Source organism: Aquarana catesbeiana, linkage group LG06 (assembly GCF_042186555.1).
Source record: "Aquarana catesbeiana isolate 2022-GZ linkage group LG06, ASM4218655v1, whole genome shotgun sequence".
Lineage (NCBI taxonomy): Eukaryota > Metazoa > Chordata > Amphibia > Anura > Ranidae > Aquarana > Aquarana catesbeiana.
In genome coordinates, this window is record NC_133329.1 from 358,619,780 (window position 1) to 358,642,476 (window position 22,697).

The 22,697-nt window shown below is 42.9% G+C and overlaps 1 protein-coding gene across 3 annotated transcripts in view; it reads right to left on the reverse strand.

The window, feature by feature from the left end:
• TANC1 (tetratricopeptide repeat, ankyrin repeat and coiled-coil containing 1) overlaps positions 1-22,697 on the reverse strand; it is a 350,249-nt gene that overhangs the window by 137,583 nt on the left and 189,969 nt on the right. For 2 of the 3 annotated variants that reach the window (XM_073634104.1, XM_073634105.1), the window contains exons 4-5: positions 14,070-14,174; positions 4,391-4,521 (exon numbers count right to left, since the gene is read on the reverse strand). In XM_073634104.1, coding sequence (XP_073490205.1) covers positions 4,391-4,521; positions 14,070-14,174 — 236 coding nt within the window. Of the gene's footprint in view, positions 1-4,390; positions 4,522-14,069; positions 14,175-14,312; positions 14,430-22,697 lie in introns of those variants that run through there. The other variant, XM_073634107.1, reaches the window with a different exon arrangement.

Sequence of the window (22,697 nt, forward strand, 5' to 3'; positions counted from 1 at the left end):
GAATATCCCAAGAGACATTTCTGCAGAACATTGAGGGTCCTAAGCGCTTTCAGAGATACGTTCTGTTTGTGTTTTTCATGTTACTTTCATCCTCAGGGGTGATTTCCCTTTACTTCCTGTATGACCATAATGGGAGTGAAGAGGATCTCCCCAACAGGAATACAGACCACTCTACTAAAAGTGTTCATTTCGGTCTATGCTTCTGTTAGACCCATTCTCCTCTTATCCTACAGACCACAAGAAATCTTCATGAAGTCACAGACGGCAATAAAAAACAGCCAGTAGATGGACCAGGCAACTTTATAGATTTGAGTGCACTCCTTCAACTTGCATTTAGTACATCGCATACAGGTACTTTTTTTATGTAAATTATATAAAGTAGTGTATTCCATTAATAAGTTTAAAAAGTATTTATTAAGTTGCAAAGGGCATTTCTACAAAAAATATTTCCAGGAGCAGGATTCCCGCTGCATCAGAGGGGGGCGGGATCACCTTTGTTAAAGGGGGCTTCCAGATTCCGATAAGCCCCCCGTCCGCAGACCCCCACAACCACCAGGCAAGGGTTGTGGGGATGAGGCCCTTGTCCCCATCAACATGGGGACATCCTCTCCATGTTGAGGGCATGTGGCCTGGTACGGTTCAGAAGAGGGGGCGTTCTCTCGCCTCCCCCCTTTTCCTGCGGCCTGCCAGGTTGCGTGCTCGGATAAGGGTCTGGTGTGGATTTTTGGGGGAACCCCACACCATTTTTTTTAAATGTTGGCGCGGAGTTTCCCTTAAAATCCATACCAGACCTGAAGGGTTTGGTATGGATTTTTGGGGGGAACCCCACGCCATTTTAAAAAAAAATTTTGGCGTGGCGTTCCCCTTAATATCCATACCAAAAGGGTCTGGTAATGGAATTTTGGGGGACCCCCACACATTTTTTTTTTTTCAATGACTTTCAATGACTTTTATGTGTATTGTCGGGACCGACAATTCATTAATAGCCGGCACTAGCGCTAGCACTTTTAAATTACTTTTTTTTTTCCTTTAGAAATGTCATTTTGCTCTCGGACTGTTATAAACACGGGAAACATGCGCTACTTTACAGGCATACTATAGACACCCCCCAGGTACGAAATTTAAAGAAATATTTCACTTTTATTGTTTCACTTTAAGCATTAGTAAAATCACTGCTCCTGAAAAAACGGTCGTTTTTAAAACTTTTTTTTGCATTGATACATGTCCCGTGGGGCAGGACCCGGGTCCCCAAACACTTTTTATGACAATAACTTTCATATTAACCTTTAAAATTAGCACTTTATATTTCTCCCATAGAATTTTAAAGGGTGTTCCGCGGATTTTCGAGTTTCCTGCGAACACCCCAAATTGTTTGCTGTTCGGCGAACGGGCGAACAGCCAATGTTCGAGTCAAACTCATGTTCGACTCGAACAGATAGCCCATCCCTACACACTAGCAACAAATCTCCCACTGTGCCTAGTGTATTGTGACAGTCACCGCTAGTGGCTGTCAGAATACCCTACCAAGTGGCTGTATCTGATTGGATCCAAATTTTCCATTCATCTCCATCCTGTTCAAAAGCATGCCAACAGGGCCACCCACATAGCAAATTTTGGCCGGTTTATCAGAAACTGGCTGAAATTTGCATAGTCAGCTTAGGAAGTAGAGCACCAGCAGGACGTGTTTGTCATAACTCATGTATGTAAATATCTTACACACACCTAATGTGTTTAGTATTTTACTGTCTTGTGATAACTTTTTTTCCATTGGCACCTTTAAATTCTACACTGCAGTACATGCGGGCTGAACCTGTTCTACAGATAAGGGCCGGTCAAGTGAGCAGATCAGACGGTTTCCTGCTTCTGGAGAACACACCTACAGAGAGTCCCTGACAATCTAAAACAAACACAGCATTTCAACACTCCATAGTTCAGCTTGCCTTGTACCTGAATTCTCTTATCTGCATTTACCAATATCCTCATTCTGTCCTATTACAGCTTTATTTACACTCCTCTTCTAACAAGGAAGCAGCAAGCCACCAGCTAATTAGCTGATGACAGGTTCTCAGAGCTTGTGAAAAGACAAGCAGCCATGTTTGATCCCAAGTCAGGATGACGAGATCCGGAGACAGCAGTCAGCAATTAGCCTGCTGGGTTGTTTGTCTGGCACACTTTGAAAAAAAAAATTAACATCTGACTACTGTGGAGGAAAGCAGCTCAAATTCTATGCTAGTTGAACATCTTGCCTATAAAGCGGGTCATACATGGATCAAAATTCAGCAGGTTCGGCAGGGACCGGCCGAGATACGATCCATATATGGGCAGACTGACTGTACCCAAGTCGATTCATCCATCAATTGACTTGGGTACAACCAGCGGATCCACCTGGTTTTACATGTGATTACTGCCGGCGGCGATCGATCAACTTGGTACATTCAGCCTGCCCATACAGGGATAGAAACTCGTGGCGATTCCTGCTGAACCGGCTGAGATTCAATCCATGTATGGCTGGCTGGCTTAAGTCTGAAAGGCTGGGTTGGCTCTTGCGGTTGGGGCACAGTAACATACCATTAAAAGGATTGTAAAGTCTCATGATTTTTCTCCTTAATGCATTCTATGCATTAAGGGGAAAAACCTCCCTTGCTGCAGCAGCCCCCCAAGAGACCCCCCCCCCCCTTTTTCTTATCTGAGCCCATCCGTTCCAGCGATGAGCACGAATTCAGTCGCTGTCTCTGTCCTCATTGGATAGATTGATAGCAGCGGGAGCCATTGACTCCCACTGCTGTCAATCAAATCCAGTGACACGTGGGGGGGTGGGGTTGAGTCCTGCTGTCTGTGTCAATAGACGTAGCAGCGGGACTTGGAAGTGTACCTGCACGGGTGCCCTCATGGAAAGCAGCTCTCTGTGGGGGCACCCGAAGGGAAGGAGCCAGGAAAACCGCGCGGGGCACCCCAGAAGAGGAGGATCAGGACTGCTCTGTGCAAAACAGAGCAGGCAGGTATAAAATGGTTGCAAACAAGCTCAATCACATTATGAGCTCGTTCAAACCAGCGTACATGCTAAACCTTGCTCACCAGCGGCGGCCTGTCCATACGGGGCGCCACCCCCTTAATCCACGCGCCCCGCTCCCAATTTACATGCAGGGCACCGGACGAATGGGTTCCAATGGGAGGAGGTTTTTTTTTTTTTTTTTCTTTTTAATAGAAGCACATGATTGGAGCCTGAAGCTCTAATTGGCTTAAAAAGAGGGTGGGCTCGGGGCACAGAGTACTGCGCCCCGAGTCCACCCACTTGTGTGACAATAGCAAATTAATGTTTGCTATTGTCTTCCTGCTTCTCCTCCTGACCAATCCCGGCTCAGAAAGCGGGTCCTGAGACCCGAATGGCCGAGAAGAGAAGCGATCCTATTGGCTGCTGAGGAAGAAGAGGAAGGAGACGCAGGGGAAGCCGCGCCGCCATGAAGCCGAGGAAGGAGACGCAGAGGCCCGGAGGAAGCCCGTTACCTAGATTGGGTAAGAGCGGGAAACATACCACCAGCCGCCGTTGGTAATCACTGGTGTGTGGTATAAGATAAGAAGCCTTTTTTTATTGAACTGTCACACAATGACAACATATTCAACTATAAGCAACATTTTTAATCAGCGTAAAACCAGGGCACATCATCGCACATGTATGGCAAGAACAGGGTACATAGAAAACAATTGTATTCTCTTTGCTTTGCATGGAACCTGCATAGGTTATAGACAATTAGACATGGTGTGAATGAGCTCTTAGGTACTCGTGGGAAGCGCTAGGGGCAACACAAATAAAAGCGCCTGTGCTTTGCACCTGTCCTAGCAGTCAAGATTATCCTCCAATGCTTGAAACAGGACACTGACATACAGTAGCTATTGTCCAGGCTCTCTCTGTGTTTAGCAAACACTCTTACGGTAAGCTAGGTTTGACATTACGGCAAATGGGCACAAGGTAATAAGAAATTATTGCAAAGAAGGATCATATGGCAAATAGGTGAAAAAAACCACAAATTTTTCAATCAACACACATTTGCTTGGAGCTTTTCTTTAAATAAATTCAGACACATATATATATAAAACAGCCCTTTGGATCACCCCTGTTAGTCACTGAAAAGTAATGAAATCATTTTTCAGTAAGGATATGCCAATTTTCTACAACTTCTACACGTAATGCTTAGCCAAATGTGAGATGAAAGTTGAAATCAGGCTTGCAGTTAGTACCTGCTTGGTAAGCAAATACATAAAAGCAAGGATCAGAATGGGGGAAGATGATACACCCCAAGGGTTACTGCTAGACCAAATAGCGGGCAGGAGGTGCGGAAGAGGCCAAAACTCTTATGATAACAACAAATCCTGCCTAGTGGCGCACACTTACCATAGTTTCATTCTTCTCATCCATAGAAACTCGCGCAGTGTTCGGAATGCCTTCACCGAGCAAGAATCCCAGCCTCGTCATCAGCTCCTGAGCAGCCGGGGAACAACTCGAGGTCTTATCAAGTGCAGATTCTACAAGGAGAGGGTGAAACGGAAGACATCAGGCCAGAGGATTTCTTCTCCAGAAGACTAAAGAGCTCCATTACAGTTTACTCTGAGTGGACACAAACTAGAAATCAAATATCTGTAAGAGACTCACAGTTCAGGGAAATCAACATATCTGGATTGCTGAGGTTGTCATTAGAAGGCACATTGATTTTTTGCTGCAAACTGATAGGGAATATGGTTTCCATGGCTTCTAATGGACAGAATGGTCAATCTATCAGCAATATTAGATGTAATATGGGAGCTTGAATTTAAAGGGTCAGGCCACCCTATAGTAGTGTTTTAGTATAGATGTAACTGGTGGGCTGAGTTAGTCCCTGGCTTCTTCTCGGTCTTAAATACCCCAATCTGCGAGATCTCTTTGGCATAGTTCCTCCATCTGCTCATGTCTACCTAGGAGAGCTCACCTTTGGGTATTCCAGCTCTTCTTTTACATTCACTGTGATATAAAATACATAACAAATCCAACAAGGAAAGCGGGAGCCCCTAATAATGGTCACAGCAGATGCGAAGGCACAGCAGCTCAAAGGCCTTGTTCACATGAGTCCTATCAATGCGTACCCAGTGTGTGGGCTGTGTTTAACCGCATAAGGATGCACAAGGTGCGTTTCCCCAGTCACATGCAGCCAATGCCATTGATGTCAATTGGGACGCAGTGGCTGCGCGGACACGGCTGCTGCTCCCAACATGACATCTGCGTGGGTTCATGTCCCCAAACACAAACAGTGTGAGTTCAGGGGCATGCACCCATACCTGCAGGAATGTCATATTGGGAGCAGCGAACTTGTCTGTGCAGCCACTGCATCCCAATTGACAATAATGGGATTACCTGCATGGGAATGCATGGAACACCTGTGCAGGTAAACACAGGATACATACTGATAAGCCGCTTGTGAACGAGGCCAAACACAGATCTTCCCATTAGAGCCAGGAAATCTATCAAATAGATGACCCTCCAACACCTATTCAACATTAAAACATTAGACCTGTGTTCCTAAAAGACTCATACAACCCCTGTATGGGTATGCTCTATTCTAACTTTGATAGGAGCATCATTTCTATACACTAGAACCAACCTCTGTATGTGCCATACTGTTTTTTGTTTTTTTTTTATTAAAGTTTTTTTGTAGAAGAAAAATGAAAAATATTACATTTTGCCAGACTGACCCTTTAAAAACTAGACCGGAGCCCTGACAAACTGACGGAAAAACAGAATGTCTCCATTCACACTTCTGCGACTTGTCATGCAACTTTGGACATTAAAGTTGCATGAAAAAGTAGTAAATAACACTGCGCTTGTGTGTCAAAATCAGTAGCAGCAACAATAAAATGTGAGATATGACACAAACAATAGTAAAAAAGGGCAAGTTGCGCTCATAAATGATGTGAAAGTCCAAACTGTGATCAAAACAGTCCAAATAGCAAAGATGAATAAATGGATAAACCAAAACAACGTGAAAACTTTGAATGTAGTGCTTGTGAGTAGACAATTCAAATAAAAGTCCAAATAAATGGACTTTCACATCATTAACGCAACTTGCCCTTTTTTTTACTATTTTTATTTAGCCAAAGTCGTATCCAGGTTGCACCCATCCAAAGTTGCGTCAAAGTTGCACTCCAAAGCCGGCGCAACTTTGGAGTCTTTCAAGTGTGAATGGTACCTAAACGGAGAGGCTCTAGAAATCAATAAGACCCCTTTCATACTGAAATGCCACTAAAAAGCGTGGGTCGTTTTGCTGTGCTTTAGCTGCGTTTTTACGGCGCTATTCGGGCGCTAGCGGGGCAGTTTTTGAAAGGTCACGTGAAAATGTGATCTTGGGGAAAAAAAAAAAAAAAAAGGAAAGAAGACCCGTTTTGCAGCGCTTTCAACGCACTTTGTTTCAATGGGCAGGGCTATAAATGGCGCTCCCAACCTGCCCCAAAGATGTTTCTTGCAGGACTTTTTCTAACGACCTGCAAGTGCACCACCCCAGTATGAAAGCACCCATTGCAATGAACGGGAGGCAGTTTTCAGGCGCTTTTCAGAGGCTATTTCTAGCGCTAAAATGCCTGAAAACTGCCTCAGTGTGAAAGGGGTCTAGATCCAACCAATTAATACTTCCATATCTGGCAACAGGACTGCAGAAAATATGCAAAGTCGTTACTTCATAATTATATACAACATGTCTCTGGCTGATCTGACTGGACATCTCATGCAGGAGCAGAGCAGGGAAAACGCCACTACACAGTAGAAGCGGTTTATTTTCCTGGTACAGACATGGCATGCACTATATACTAAAGAAGGGATGTGGCCACATTGAATATATTTAAAAGGGAAAACTGTGCACCCTCAGCTGGAGGCATGGAGACGCCATTACCAATGCTGGAGACAGAAAGGGTTGTATATTTAAATCTCATTATGTGTCCTAATATGGCCAGTTTAAGAATAAAAAAACCCCAAACGGGTAATGGGACTTTAATAAATTATTTTTCTTTAATACTCTGTTGCCTTTAATTACAAAGAACACAAGAAAATTAAAATACACAGAGTCCCAATGAACATATAAGCGTAATGATAATAATAATCATGGAACCCCTAAAAACTCGAGCATGCAGCTTCACGCTCTTGTTTTTAGGGGTTCCATGATTATTATTATCCTTACGCTTATATGTTCATTGGGACTCTGTATTTAATTTTCTTGCGTTCTTTGTAATTAATAAATTATTTTTCTTTAATACTCTGTTGCCTTTAAAGTCCCATTACCTATATGATCTATTTGGATGGCTTCCTCTTTTAAAATAATATGGCCAGTTTAGTTAAAAAATAATCCCCAATGGAGTTCAGCAAAAAACAAAAGAGAAGAATGGAACCTCTTCTAGCTATTGTTTGACAGACTCAGTACACTTGAGCAGCAACTACTACAAATCTAGATGGCTGCACTCCCTGGCACCCCGTGGCACCCTGTGCTGGGACCTGTAGTGCCTCAGTAGCCGGAGGATGATGGCAGAAGTCCCAAGTCTGTGGCAGAACATTCCTTCAGGAACCGGGCCAGCCTCTTTGTCAGTCTTGTCCCGTCCTGCTCCCACATACCCATTCATTAGTGGTCTTCCAATTACGTCCGCCTTCCTGTCAGATCTGGAGATGCTGGCGTGAACTCCTAGCTTGCCTAGGCAAATTAATTAACCCTCCAAACCAGCACTTCAAAGCGGCTAGAGAGAAAGCGAGACAGCCCAGGCTAGTCCCCAGCCGTCATATCATATTTATCGGGCCCGGCTTAAAGTGAAGTGACAAGCTGGCCGCGGCAGCCTCCATTATACAGGAGACGCGAGGAGGGGGGCAAACAAAGAGAAAGTAAAAGGCCCAGCCAGGTGCCGGCGACATGCGGAGGCCGACTAATAGGGCAGGTAAAGGAGATCTCCGCTAAATACTATCTGCATATAAAAGTTTAACCACTTGCTGTCCAGCCGCCATCATTATACTGCGGCAAGATCCCGCAAATCGCCGTAGCTGTATGTCGGTTCGGGATCTTGCTTTTGTGGGCGCGCGCGCTCCTGTTGGCCAGTAGGGGGGCCAATCAGCGGGTCCGGTGGACTCGATATCCGCCGGCCACCCGCAATTGTTCCCCGCAGTGACAGAATGGGGATCTGCCTGTGTAAACAGGGGAGATCACACAGATCCGGTCTTTCTGCTATGCAGGAAGATGGATCTGTGCACTTCCCCAATCACACTGTCCCCCATACAGTTAGTAAACACAAACTAGGGAACACATTTAACCCCTTTCTCTGACAGTGCCATTAGCACAACAGTGCATATTTTTAGCACTGATTACTGTAATAATGTCATTGGTTCCCAAAAAAGTGTCAAAAATATCAGTTAGGTGTCCGATCTGCCCGCCACAATGTCGCCAATCCCGCTAAAAATCACTGATCGCCGCCATTACTATTAAAAAAAATAAATAATAAAACTGTCATAAATATATCCCCTATTTTGTAGACGCGATAACTTTTGCGCAAACCAATCAATATACGTTTTTTGCGATTTTTACCAAAAATATGTAGCAGAATACATATCGGCCTAAACTGATGAATACATTTGTTTTTTTGGAAACCTTTTATAGCAGAAAGTAAAAAAAAATTGTTGTTTTTTTCAAAATTGTCGGTCTTTTTTTGTTTATAGCGCAAAAAATAAAAACCGCAGAGGTGATCAAATACCACCATAAGAAAGCTATTTGTTGGGGGGGGGGGGGGGGGGGGGACACATTAGTTTGGGTACAACGTCGCACGACTGCGCAATTGTCAGTTAAAGCGACGCAGGGCTGTATCGCAAAAAATGGCCTGGTCAGGAAGTGGGTAAATTCTTCTGGGGCTGAAGTGGTTAATAATATAATCCGTTATCAGACGGCCCCCTCCTTCCAAATATATATTAGGGAACTCTGATACAAAAACTTTGGTGATCTTCCATTAAGGAGTTTTAATAAAATATTGGAAAGTTGTAATAGTGTTAAATTCAGCAACAGCTAAGGGAATAAGGGAGGCTAGACTCTGCAGGAGAGGACCAGTAAACCCACAGTCATTAATTGGGTTCTTCTCTTTCCTGGTCCACCAGTGATTGGACTCTCTTTATCCCCTGCAGTCAAACCATGCCCCCCCCCCTAGATTACATTTTATGGTGTCCCCAAAATACGAATGGTGGTTACACAGCATTGTCATTTTAATGCATATATTGCCAAACTGAATTACAGAAAAAAAAACCTTGTTCCCATGATACACTATGGAGGACCCCTGTTCTGCTCCATGTTCTATGTGTATCCGCGTGACCTAATGGTAAAGATGGGCCACCACATCGGTTTTTAGTCTCCATTCACACTTGTAGGACTCCAAAGTTGCGCCGACTTTGGAGTGCAACTTTGGCCAGTGATAATGGACAACTGTTGCATACAAGTTGCATTGTATTACATTCAGGTTACGACTTTCATGCAACTTCTGAGGATTAACATTGCAGTCTATGGCCCTCAAGCGGCATGAGGCCCCTTTCACCCTACTGCAACTTCAAAGTGACGCGATTTTGCAGCGATTTTAGGGAATGCCTGTGTAAACTTGAGGTCTCTGGACCTCAATTTGCATCAATGTCGGACCAAAGTAGTACAGGAACTACCTAGAAGTCGCACAGATATGAATGGTACTCATTGGAAAGCATGGGGTACGACTTGTCATGCGACTTTGCAGTCTCAAGTCGCACAAGTGTGAAAGGGGCCTGAAAGTCGGACCAAAGTAGTGCATGAACTACTTTAAAGTTGCTGCAACTTTAAGTCGCACTTAGATGAATGGTTATCACTGGAAAACATGGGGAACGACTTTTCGTGCAACTTTGATGTCCAAAGTTGCATGAAAAATTGCACAAGTGTAAATGGAGCCAAAGGGTGTCAAATATTGGGTGTCATAATATCTGCTTGTCTCACAGCAAGGAAAGAACGTAAAAAGTTCCCAGATTACTAATGAATTTAAAACACACATTTTTTAAAATTCTGCTCAGACTGAGGCAGCAATCCATGACTCTGACGCACAAAAATAAATGCTGAAAAGGGAAAAGCAATATTAAATAAAGCGGCTAGCAGGACCCAGGTGGAGTCCACAATGGCTGACAGTGTAGCAGTGCTCTTCATTGTCCAATCAGCAGCCTGGGGAGGGCTGGTGACAAAACTGTTACTTAGGATGCAGTCCTAAAGAGAAGTCACCAACCTGGCAATACTGCCGGGCAGGGGGGTCTGGATAACAAGAGTGGCAGATCACAATTATAAAAACGTTGTCAGTTAGAGCAGCCCACATGTATTTCAGTTGTGTGTTTGGCTGTTTGCTTGGAGTTCCATTTTAAATTACCTAAAGGCCTCATTCATACTGGATGGTTTGCTATCTCTCCTAGACGCCTTTCCTCCAGGCCGTGGTGTTTTGTCAGATAAAAATGCCCGACACTTGTAAACGAGTGTAATGCGTTTTGGGCACATCAATCACTTAAATCACCGTTATTTCATTTAACTGACCACAATAATCATTTATTGGCCACTGAAATGAATTAATGCGCAAGCGCTAAATGCACCTATCATTAAGGCTGCATTCACACCTGAGCGTATCGTTTTCAGGCGGAAAGTCACGGGATTTTGCACAGGTCAAAAGGTCACCAATGTAAAAAGCAGAAAAACGCCTGTAATCTGCATAAATAGAAGCTCATGTTCTTTTTTTTGAGCTTCAGGCGACACTCAAATGTGAACAGGGGCCACTCAAATGAATGGGATTTTCCTTGTTGAGCGTTTTGGAACTTTTGAGATAAGCGTTTTCCGAGCTGAAAACACTCAGGTGTGAATGGACTCAGGTCACGTTTACACAGGTCAGGTGTTTTTTTTTTTTTTTTTTTTTCAGCCAAAACTCTGCTGCTCCTGGAAGCACTGGCAGTGGTTTTTTTTTGCCTCTAAACACCTATTTGTACTCGGACACATAGAGGTTGATTCACTAAAGGCAAATAGACACTGCACTTTGCAAAGTGCAATTGCTCCAGAGCTTAGTACATGATCAGAAGATCTGCTGACTTCCATCATCCAATCATGTGCAAGTAAAAATGCTATTTTTTTTTTCTTTGCACATGATTGGGTACCCTTTTCAAAGTGACGCTTTACTGAGCTCTGGAGCAACTGCAGTCTATTTGCCTTTAGTAAATTGACCCCATAGGCTAACATGCAGGGGTGATTAGAAGCAGAAAAGAAAAACCTCCAGACGCCCCTAGGAGCAGGGTTCAAAATATCCAGTGTGCATGAGGCCCAAAGGTTTACCAGGTACCGCTTGCCTGGGTCACTTCAGCTCAATAACCCCTGAGAAGTGTACACATTTATAGGATACAACCTCCAAATACATTACTGTAGTCCAAGTAATCACTTCTACTTCTGAAACAACTAAAATAACGAATGCTGTTTTCATATATAGTTGGTATTTACTAACCTTTCAGACTGGCATATAAAGTTTAAGTGATTGAGTTGGAGTACCCCTGACACCTGAGATGCACTTCCTAAAGACTAGGTTCGCATTGTTGCACTGCAGTAACGCATGCGCATTGATGTGCGTTCTTCTGCCCGTTAACATGTTGGGTTAAGGAAGCTTATTTATTCCATTTGGCTGCTCACCACATCAAATAACTTGCATGCACTCATTTCTGTAACAGTGCAGGACAGTGCGATACGGAGCAAGGTGGTGCACTGCAGTGCATGTTCACTATCGAGGTGCATTGGGGTGCCATTAAGAATGAATGACACCTGCTGTGCACCAACATGCAAAACAGTGTGAACCAAACCTGAAGAATCACACATATCTAATGTCCAGAACCACTGCCATACTGGATCCAAGAGTACCAATCAACAACCAGCTTCCACCAACTTTAGCAAACAAACTTGTAACTGGACTTCTGATTGGCTACAAGTGAAGATTTTCCTCTGTTCATCCTTTTTGCCTCCTGTTAAGTCAGAAAGCAAAGCACTCTGTTACCATGTGGAAACATCAATGCAATTACCTTTTTCAAAGCTGAGCGGGGTGTGGGGTGTCATGTGATGGATTTTATATCTTCCTATAAATGACTCTGTTAGCTTGTTAGATATTCTAGATTTCTTTCTCTGACGCTGATCCTCCCAGAGACTCACTGCTGTGAAATGCGCTGACATGGATCATTTTTTCCGGCAATTATAAAACAATGCGACTTCGACTTCTCTTTGCTGTGCGGCTCTTATGAATATGTATGTTTAACCCCTGCTGCACCGGGAGGTTGTCAAGCCAAAGACGTTCCCACGGGGTCACTGTTCTGTACTGCACTGATGATACCGGCCTCCGGAGTGCAGGAAGAGGCTTTAACCCCTTCCTGGATTCCACAGCCACCAGTATGGAGGAGTTTGTAAACCTTTCTATGTTTCAGGGCAGTTTCCTGCAGCCACGATGCTGTGCCAGCTGCAAGGGTGAGCCATCGCTTCTTAACTCCTTCCTGGCTGGCTCAGGAAGACAGGCAAAGGGCACTCTGCAGAGTACAGGAACTAATATCATGCAGAATTAGATCTCAACTGAGCTGACTTAACCCATTAAACCAGATCTCATTTGTAATTGCATTGACTGTTGTTATGGGTCAACACTTCTGCTGCACTAGCTTACTAAACCTTATAACATTATATAAAAAAAATTAAAAAAATTAAAAAGATATAAAAAGACTATTTTTATATGGCATGCCCATATGCAGCTGGCTGTAAAAAAATATATTTAGTAGGATCTTCGCCCGCATCCTCCACCAAAAAAATAAATATAGATCTCTCTCTCTATATATACCGATATATATATATATATATCTCATCTCTCTCTACACATATATATATATATATATATACACACACACACACACACACATACACACACACACACACACACACACCGGTATATATATATATATATATATATATATATATATATATATATATATATCTATCATCTCTCTACATATATATATATATACACACACACACACACACACACACACACACACATACATACACACACCGGTGTATATATAATTATATATATATATATATATATATATATATGTACACACATACACACACACATATTTTTTTTTATCATTATAAATTTAGTAATAGAAAAAAGGAATATGACTTTCTTTTTTTTTCGCTTTTTTTTTTTTTTTTAAAGTGGACCTGTTGCTTACACCTCTGGCAGTCATGTTGTGAGTTAAGCCATTAACCTGCCAATCTAAACAATACGAATAAGTCTGAAATTCATGATAAATCAGCATGTCTTTTTAGCCACAAAAAGGTGACCAACGTGGCTTTTGGATACTTCAAAGCATGCATTAAAGGGTAGATGAGAAAGCGCAAACACCTGTGTGAGATGCCTCAGATGGAAGCTGTCATTCTCAGGGTTGTGTACTTATTCTAGGAGAGACGCCACTTGCGGTGGAGCGTTATATGTTCAGCTTCCTTGAACGTCATTTGGCTCAGAATCCTGTTCACAACAGCTTCTATCGGAGGCTTCTCATGTAGCTTTTTAAGTGGTTTAACACATTTCCTTTAACACAAACTTGGCATACTACAGAATGGCAAAACAGGGTAACGCAATCCCTGTAAGGGGCACACGAGACAACAACATCAAGTTTTTTTTTTTCTCCAAAGGTTTGCCAGTCCATGAGTTGACTAGTCCAAACAAAACACACAGAAGCTTATTCCTGACAGCCCCCCCCCCTACAAGAAAACCCACAACCACCATACGGGTTACCTGCCAGCCTTCACACCCTGTCACTGCCAAGAGTCTCAGGACATTGCAATACATTTACATTAGTCCCAGAAACTTTGCTAAAGAGTTAAACAGAAGACAGCTGCGGTTCTAAACCTGTATGAGCCCTTCCATTCATAGCAAACACGCTGTGCTCTTTGATCCCTGGGAGCGTCTATGAAGTGATCTGCAATGATAAGAGACACAGGACAGGATTTCGAGGCACTCACCATTTTGGTTGGGGTCCGGCAGCTCCAAGACTTTTCTCAATGGCATTACAGCTGAGTCTGCTGGCACTCGGGGACTCTCAACATACTTCAGCTTCCTCATTGGCCCTGCAATGAATAAGGTTTGGGCATGTCTTATTCTTCCCAGATGGGATGTGTGAGAGCTTCATGACGTGCCGCCTTGAGTTCTCACAGTTAAATGAGAGAGAAAGAAGAAGGTAACAAAAAAAAAAAAAAAAAAAACACCTTTCTGCAGAGAGAGAGAAGAGCAGTTCACTTCTGATGACAGCCAAGTGCCGCTGTCTGCAGGCTGCATTCACAACCATTCCTGGTATGTAAACGTGCCCAGGGAAATGACAAGCAATTAGCCTTCTAAGAGAGATCCTGGATGGCTTCCAAAAAAGGGGAAATGCCATTGCCACACCACTTAGTAGCACTTACTTTTCATTATTAATCAGGCGGCAATAGTCCTTTCACATCTAAAGGTGGGCAAAGTTTGGCTGCACTGGAGCATTCTGGGAAGAGAGGTTTTCACCAGCGCTGAGAATCTCGCAAGTTGGTAAAATTATTTTTTGTTAGGCAACTAGACTCGGCACAATAGGCACTATTCACTAAAGTGTAAGAAATCGTTTTTACCAGTTTCAGCAATGAGCTGAAAACAAACATTTGTGACAAATAACATATACATAATAGTGTAATAAACTATATAACAATCAAAATTAATTTTAATAATAATAGTAGTAGTAAACAAATAAAAACAGCAGCAATAATAAACATATTAATATAAAAATAAAAGTATAAATAATAATAAAATAATAATAACAATAATAATAATAGCAGCAAATTATTATCAGTAACCAAATAACAAAAATAATAATAACAGCAATAATAAACATAATATAAAAATAAAAGTAATAATAAAATAATAATAATTAGTAGTATTGTTATTATATTACCATTATGTTTTTTTTATTATTATTATACAGTACAAGACTTAGAATATATTTCATTCAAGATCTCCTAGCTAAGCATAGTATTCTCAGATACATTCTGCTATTTGATCACAGGTCCATGTGTAATACTCTCTTTTGTTGTATTTATTTATTTTTTTCTATTTGATCCTTTATTGTTTATTAAGGCCAATCTATTGCCCAGTGAGAAATGCATACAAACATTTTCAGGATTGTTTTTCAATCTGTGGTATGGTCTAGACATAGTGATCAAACATTAAAAATGAGATGGAACAGGTAATCAATTAAATTCTTTAAAAAGGACTCTGGTACAATATTCAACAAACAAACATCACCTTATTAACATTCAATTCAGAGGGCTGACAGCAGAAGACAACCAAGGGGCATCTTCCATTTTTTGGCTGTGGATTAACCTATGTTAATCCCAGGGACGTTTTCATTCATTTACTGAGGATTGCCTTACTACCTCTGCTGGAAGACTGTTCCAAGCATCCACTACTCTTTTAGTAAAACTGTATTTTTTTTATTGTCACCTTATCCAACCATTGACAGTTTTCACACATGCAGATCTGTTTAGCAAGTATCCATAGCCTGTGTCACGCTGTGGTCTCTCTAAAGCTGATCACACACACTATACAATCTGATTTTACAATTTCCTTTAGCGTTAGGCCCCTTTCACACGTGTGCAACTTGTCCTGCGACTTGGGACTGCAAAGTTGCATGACAAGTTATACCCCATGATTTCCAATAAGTACCGTTCATATCTGTGAGACGTCAGGTCGCAGCTTCTTCAAGGTAGTCCCTGCACTACTTTGGTCTGACTTTGATGTGACTTGAGGTCCAAAGACCTCAGGATTACACAGGCATTGCTTCAAGTCACGTCAAAGTCACGCCAGCAAAGTGTGAAAGAGGCATCAACTATGTAGTGCTGGGGCCTGCTCTATTTGATATAAATTGCATGGATTTTTTTTTAGGTAGGCTCTCATATTACAGAGTTTTGCACATATTGTACAATCAGATTGTATAGTTTATAGACAGCTTAAAGAATATGTAAACCCAACATTTCATATTCCTGATGCCTGCTGTACCATGTACTTGTATGAAAAAGTGTCCTGTTCTCTTTGTATCGCTTCCTTTGTGTAAAATCCCTGGTGTTGTTGCCTCTGCTTTCCTATTAAAAACTGACCACACTGGGCATGAGAGCACACCGTGGTCAGTTCTCCAGCTGTACTTGGGAACTCCACCTGCTCTCCTCCAATGATGAAACTTGTTCAGACACCCCCCTTCCCCACCTACACAGCCATTCACTGGGAAGATCAGTGTGTTGCTGTTTCTCCTCCTCCTCTTATGCAGCTGAGAACTGAGGGTTAGTGATCACTGAATGTGTTTTTTTTTTTTTTTAACAAGGTGAGGGTTTACAATCACTTTAAAGTCTCTCACAAACTAACCAACATGAGATAATAGAAGACTTAAAAGAGAAGCTCGTATTTTTTTTTCAAAATCATACTTACATAGGTGGATGCTGCATCAGTCCCCTGCTGGCTCTAAGACTAAGATCAGAGCGATCAAACACCGCTGACCGCTCAGTCCTCAGAGCTCCCTGAGCAGAGATCTAGTGACTGTCTGTTCTGCCCCTCCGCCTGCCCCTGCACGCATGCAATGGAGCGCTGGGCTGTGGAGGGGCGGGAGCGGCGGGCTTAGGCTCTCAGTGGCTCGTTGAGAGGCTGAGCCAGGTGCCGGACCAGGTTTGTGGGCGGATCCTTCCCATATTGTTGGCATCTTTCCCCAGCCTGGACCGGCTCTGTGATGCCAGCTGACAGCGGGCTTCAGCCCTCCGTTTGCTGCAAACAGGTCACAGGAGTGCAGAATGAACAGAACTCCTGTGATCCACACAAGTACAAAACAAGATTTGGCTGCACTTCTCCCTTAAACTAAAGTCCTGCTCTCTAAAACAGGGATTAGGCAGACTCTACTGCAGAACAGACATGCAATGTCCCCTCCACAAAAAAGAACCTACCTGCCCGAACCTACCTGCCTGCTCTCAGTCTGCTTTGGAATATACACTGAGCTGCGCGGGTGCAGCTCCATTTACATCCTGGCACAGCGCCTGCCCGATGGAATGACTGCACTTCACAGGAATAAAGTCATCTCACACTGGCCAATAAAGATGGGCAGAAGGTGCCAACAAGTGATGTCAGGCTGTTGAAGGAAAGCGGAGTATCGCAAAGTTTATCTTCACTTTTTTTATTGTTATTCTCTTTGCATGCATGATATAGCAAAGGTGGTGCATAATAATTATTAATATATATATATATATATATATATATATGTGGACCCTCACCCTCCAAAACAACCCATTCCGTTTAAAATAGAAAAAAAAAAAAAGCTTATAAATACCCCTTTTTCCCTTTTTTATAAGTGATCAAATAATATCTGTTTTCAGCTGCATAAGGATCTTAGAAAGCTGGAGGAGGAGAAACAGCATCACACTGATCTTCCCAAGTGAATGGCTGTGCAGGGAGGGGCTTGTCAACACAATTCTAATGACCCGTACACACGGTCGGACTTTGTTCGGACATTCCGACAACAAAATCCTAGGATTTTTTTCCGACGGATGTTGGCTCAAACTTGTCTTGCATACACACGGTCACACAAAGTTGTCGGAAAATCCGATCGTTCTAAACGCGGTGACGTAAAACACGTACGTCGGGCCTTTAAACGGGGCAGTGGCCAATAGCTTTCATCTCTTTATTTATTCTGAGCATGCGTGGCACTTTGTCCGTCGGATTTGTGTACACACGATCGGAATTTCCAACAACGGATTTTGTTGTCGGAAAATTTTATGTCCTGCTCTCAAACTTTGTGTGTCGGAAAATCCGATGGAAAATGTCCGATGGAGTTGACACACGGTCGGAATTTCCGACAACACGCTCCGATCGGACATTTTCCATCGGAAAATCCGACCATGTGTACGGGGCATAATAACTGCAGGAGAGCAAGCACAGCCAGAAAACTGACCACACTGTAATAGATGTGCTCCCATGCCTAGTGTGGTCAGTTTTTAATAGGAAAGAAGAGGAGCTAGCAGGAACCCCAAGTATTTCACACAAAGTAAGCAATACAAAGAGAACAGGAGACTTTTTCATACACATTCATAGTACAGCAGGCACATACCATGTTTAGGTAACATTCTTTTAAGCGGTTGTATCCCCACTTTTACATTTTTACCTACAGGTAAGGCTATAATAAGGCTTACCTGTAAGTAAAATGAATATCTTCTAAACCTGTACGGTTTAGAAGATATTCACCTTGCATGCAGCCGCTGACGTCAGCCAATCACATGGCAGCAACTCAATGCATTTAGGCATCTAGAGGCGGTGAAGACTGAAGTTCAAACTGAGCATCAGAATGGGGAAGAAAGGAGATTTAAGTGACTTTGAACATGACATGGTTGTTGGTGTCAGACGGGCTGCTCTGAGTATTACAAAAACTGCTGATCTACAGGGATTTTCACACACAACCATCTCTAGGGTTTATAAAGAATGGTCCGAAAAAGAGAAAATATCCAGTGAGCGGCAGTTGTGTGGTGGAAAATGCCTTGTTGATGTCAGAGGAGAATGGGCAGTTTGAGATAAGAAGGCAACAGTAACTCAAATAACCACTCGTTACAACCAAGGTATGCAGAACACCATCTCTAAACGCACAACACATTGAACCTTGAAGCAGATGGGCTACAGCAGTAGAAGACCGTGCCAGGTGCCACTCCTGTCAGCTAAGAACAGGAAACTGACAACAATTCGCACAGGGTCACCAAAATTGGACAATAGAAGATTGGAAAACCGTTGCCTGGTCTCGATTTCAGCTGCGACATTCAGATGGTGGGGTCAGAATTTGGTGTAAACATGAAAGTATGGATCCATCCTGTCTTGTATCAATGGTTCAGGCTGGTGGTGATTGTGTAATGGTGTGGAGGATATTTTCTTGGCACACTTTGGACCTCTTAGTACCAATTGAGCATCATTTAAACACCACGGCCTACCTGAGTATTGTTGCTGACCATGTCCATCCCTTTATGACTACAATGTACCCATCTTCTGATGGCTCCTTCCAGCAGGATAATGCACCATGTCACAAACCTCAAATCATCTCACCCCAATGAGGTCACTGTACTCCAATGGCCTCCACAGTCACCAGATCTCATTCCAATAGAGCACCTTTGGGATGTGGTGGAACGGGAGATTCGCACCATGGATGTGCAGCCAACAAATCTGCAGCAACTGTGTGATGCTGTCATGTCAATATGGACCAAAATCTCTGAGGAATTTTTTCCAACACCTTAAATGTATGCCATGAAGAATAAAAGGCAAAAGGGGACACAACCCGGTACTAGCAAGGTGTACCTAATAAAGTGGCCGGTGAGAGTATATAATACAACTTCTACTAAGCCTGATTAATGTTCACATGTTCTTTTTTTTAACCTGTAGTGACTCGATGTTTCCTATTAAATTCTAACCTGTAATGTAGACTTTACTGGTGGAATCTAATTGGCTGTTCTATATAACGCACTTAATATTTAGTCTTCCAGCTTTCTGCTGTAAATGAAAGGATAAAGTCTAATGAGGCGGTTTAGTAAATGGCACACGGGGTGCTACTAATTATAATGTATCCGTTCAAAAGAACACCAAAATTTATTGCATCTGCCCCATTTCTACTCCAAACATCCCAGCGATTGCCTCCAGGCCGCACACACATGTAATAGACATCTCTCACCCACAGCAATGGGGATTGTTCTCAGACAATAAGAAGCCGTGTCTATGGGAAGCCTGGCAGTGGCAGCCAACTAATAAGATTGTTAAAACTTTACTATTTGCTGCTTTATTTAACTATGTCGGAAGGACAGGAATGTCGAACAATCGCTGGAAGCAATTATACACAACACAATAGAGTCCTTCCTGTTGCACACAGAAAAAGCAAAGCGAACCACACTGACACCTGCTGGACTTTTATGGAACTTACAATATTTACCAACATACAGTATTAATGGGAGCGGACTGTGGAGGGCCCCCCGTCCAAAGCTTATGTCTGAAAACATTTACTGTATAAGATTCATCGACTGATCAGAATCAATCATCCACTAATCTGACTACAGTGGACAGGGTTCTTCAACATAGCACAATTCCATTTTTGGTGCAATGATGGAGAGCGTATTCACCTGACAATTAATTATATGCTATAGCCATTACAAAAATAGAAAAAATCCACTGCAGTCACATCAACATGTATACTTGGAAGTAAAGTCGCTGTAGATCTGAGGGGGACATGCAAGGAAAATAAAAAACAGCATTTTAGCTTGTACATGATTGGATAATAAAATCAGCAGAGCTTCCCCTCATTCCAGATCTACCCCTCATATTTAAAGCGACTGCACTTCCAGTGCAATTTCAAGTGGACTTTGCACTTGTAGTTTGCACTTGTAGTGCAAAGTGGATTTGCCTTTCGTAAACAACCCCCATAGCCTATACTCACCCGATCCTTCAGAAAACGGCGCTCCCCCACTTCCAGCAGTGGACTGTTCCTGGTGTCTTTGTGTCCAGAGCTGGTCTATGGGCGTGATGACGTCAGGAACAGTCCACCACACAAGACCGCTGGACAGCGGGGGGGGGGGGGCAGAAGCTGAAAAGACTTCCGCTGGGAGTCTATCTCCGCTCTCCGAACCCCTAGACAAAAAGGAACAGTTAACCCATGTAGTGCGGGCACAGCCCCACTGCATGGTAAAAAAAAATTAAAAATTTGCCGAGTTCAGCTTTAAACAGTTTTCAGTTTAACATTTTCCCCAGTAAGCCATTTGTTAAAACGCTTATCACAGCGCTTGCAGTTTACAAATTTCAATGCTGCTGGCTTCTGATTTTTCCATGTTGCTTCCCTGAACTTCCGGTATACACATAAGAGACTTGACTTAGTGGACAGTGTGGTCTGAAATGAGTCTGAACGCTTGGAGGGGGGAGGATCAGGGAGAGCTTTGCCATCCTAGGCTACAGGGCTGTGTGTTTCTATTGATGCACGCAGTGTTGGTAGACACAACTCTAGTCCCTGCATGCAAGGGTGACCTCCATAAGATGCTGCAAGAGAAAAGAGCCACCCGGAAACAAAAAAACTCAGAAATTGCTTAAAAAAATGACTTTAAGATCAGCTAAACTCTCAAGGAGGAAATTCTAAATGACCTTTGAAGCAGGGGTCCCCTGCACTGCAAGGGTTAAGTGTTGATTTATGTCTGGAGTATCATTATCAAGCAATTTGCTTCCCTTATGCCTCAATCCCACAGGCTTCCCCATGAGACCAATCATCCGAAGACGCTTCCCTTCGACAACCCATTGATCACAGTCTGACATCATCACATACAATGCAGGACCAGCAGTTCTACTATGTAAGTGAGGACTCTGGGATCATCAAAAGGGAGAAGGAAGCTTGGCTGCCGGTGTACAGAGGACTAAAACAAAACTTTTTTCATGGTTTCCTAGTCCAAAAAAAAGGGATAAAACAAAAAACTGTCAAGTTTTTAATGGTTCCCTAGACAAGAAAGGGCATTTATGGGGGAACCTCTCTGCACAGGTAGTTTTGAAAATGTCCTCCAAGTTCAGCCTGAGGGGAAATAAGTGGCCAAGGACCACTTTGTTTAAGTAAAAGTACAACATTGAAAGAAATCTTTCCTGTGCTATGAGCAAAGCAAATGTCTATACGGCCAACACTGTTCTAAAAATCAGAAGAATTTTTATGTAGTAAATTTTGGAATCTGCAAATTCCGAGATTTCAACGCAGCAGGGGGGGGTCTTGCCTTGGTTTCTGGCTGGTATGGTTCTCCTCTGTCCATGTTTATGAGCACAGAACAGGCATGTAATTGCCGCCCCCCCCCCCCCTGGTAATATTTGCAGTTGCTCGGCTCCAGAAGGTGACACCTGGCTCTGCTCGTTAAACATACCAGAGATGACTGGAGAGGTGGCAGAGAGACCCTCAGCTTAGTGCTTTGTGTAACCTAAATAGTTTACTTCTGTCCCTCTCATCAATCGTCCCGTCTTAGCAGGAGGAATTTCACTTTGCAGAAGTTGTAAGACACTAATATGTACAGAAACGTTACAGAAAGTGTTTACATATCCAGATTAAAGTCAGCCTATGTTCATGGTCTGCTCTGTGCTCCATCCCCTTCTAGCCTTGATATTGTAAATAAAAGGTTGACCTGAAGCGTCATTACGTAACCCAAGTACTTACAAGTCAAAAAGTTTACCAACTGGGGTTTGAAACAACTTACTGATCACCGCAACCAGGGTTTGAAAGATCTTATTGATCACTGAAGAGCCTTTCAAAGGTTAGATCCTCTGCAAGGTCCTTACTGGCATCAGTGTCCCCCGTGTATTGGATATACCCTTAAGGCCCAACTTTCCCCAAAGTAGTTATTGACAAGTATCCACCCTTACCTCCTATACCAGTGACAGCTGTCATTGGGACAGGAAGCAAAGGTTCATCTTCTCAATCGCAGCCATAACAATGTAACAGAACTCATTTTTATTTATTTTTTCACCCTCCTCCTTACCCGCTAGTCGAATTTCCTCCTCCCAACCTTTTCCATGGTTTCTCAGCTCCTCTACTACTCCAATGGGCGGCACAG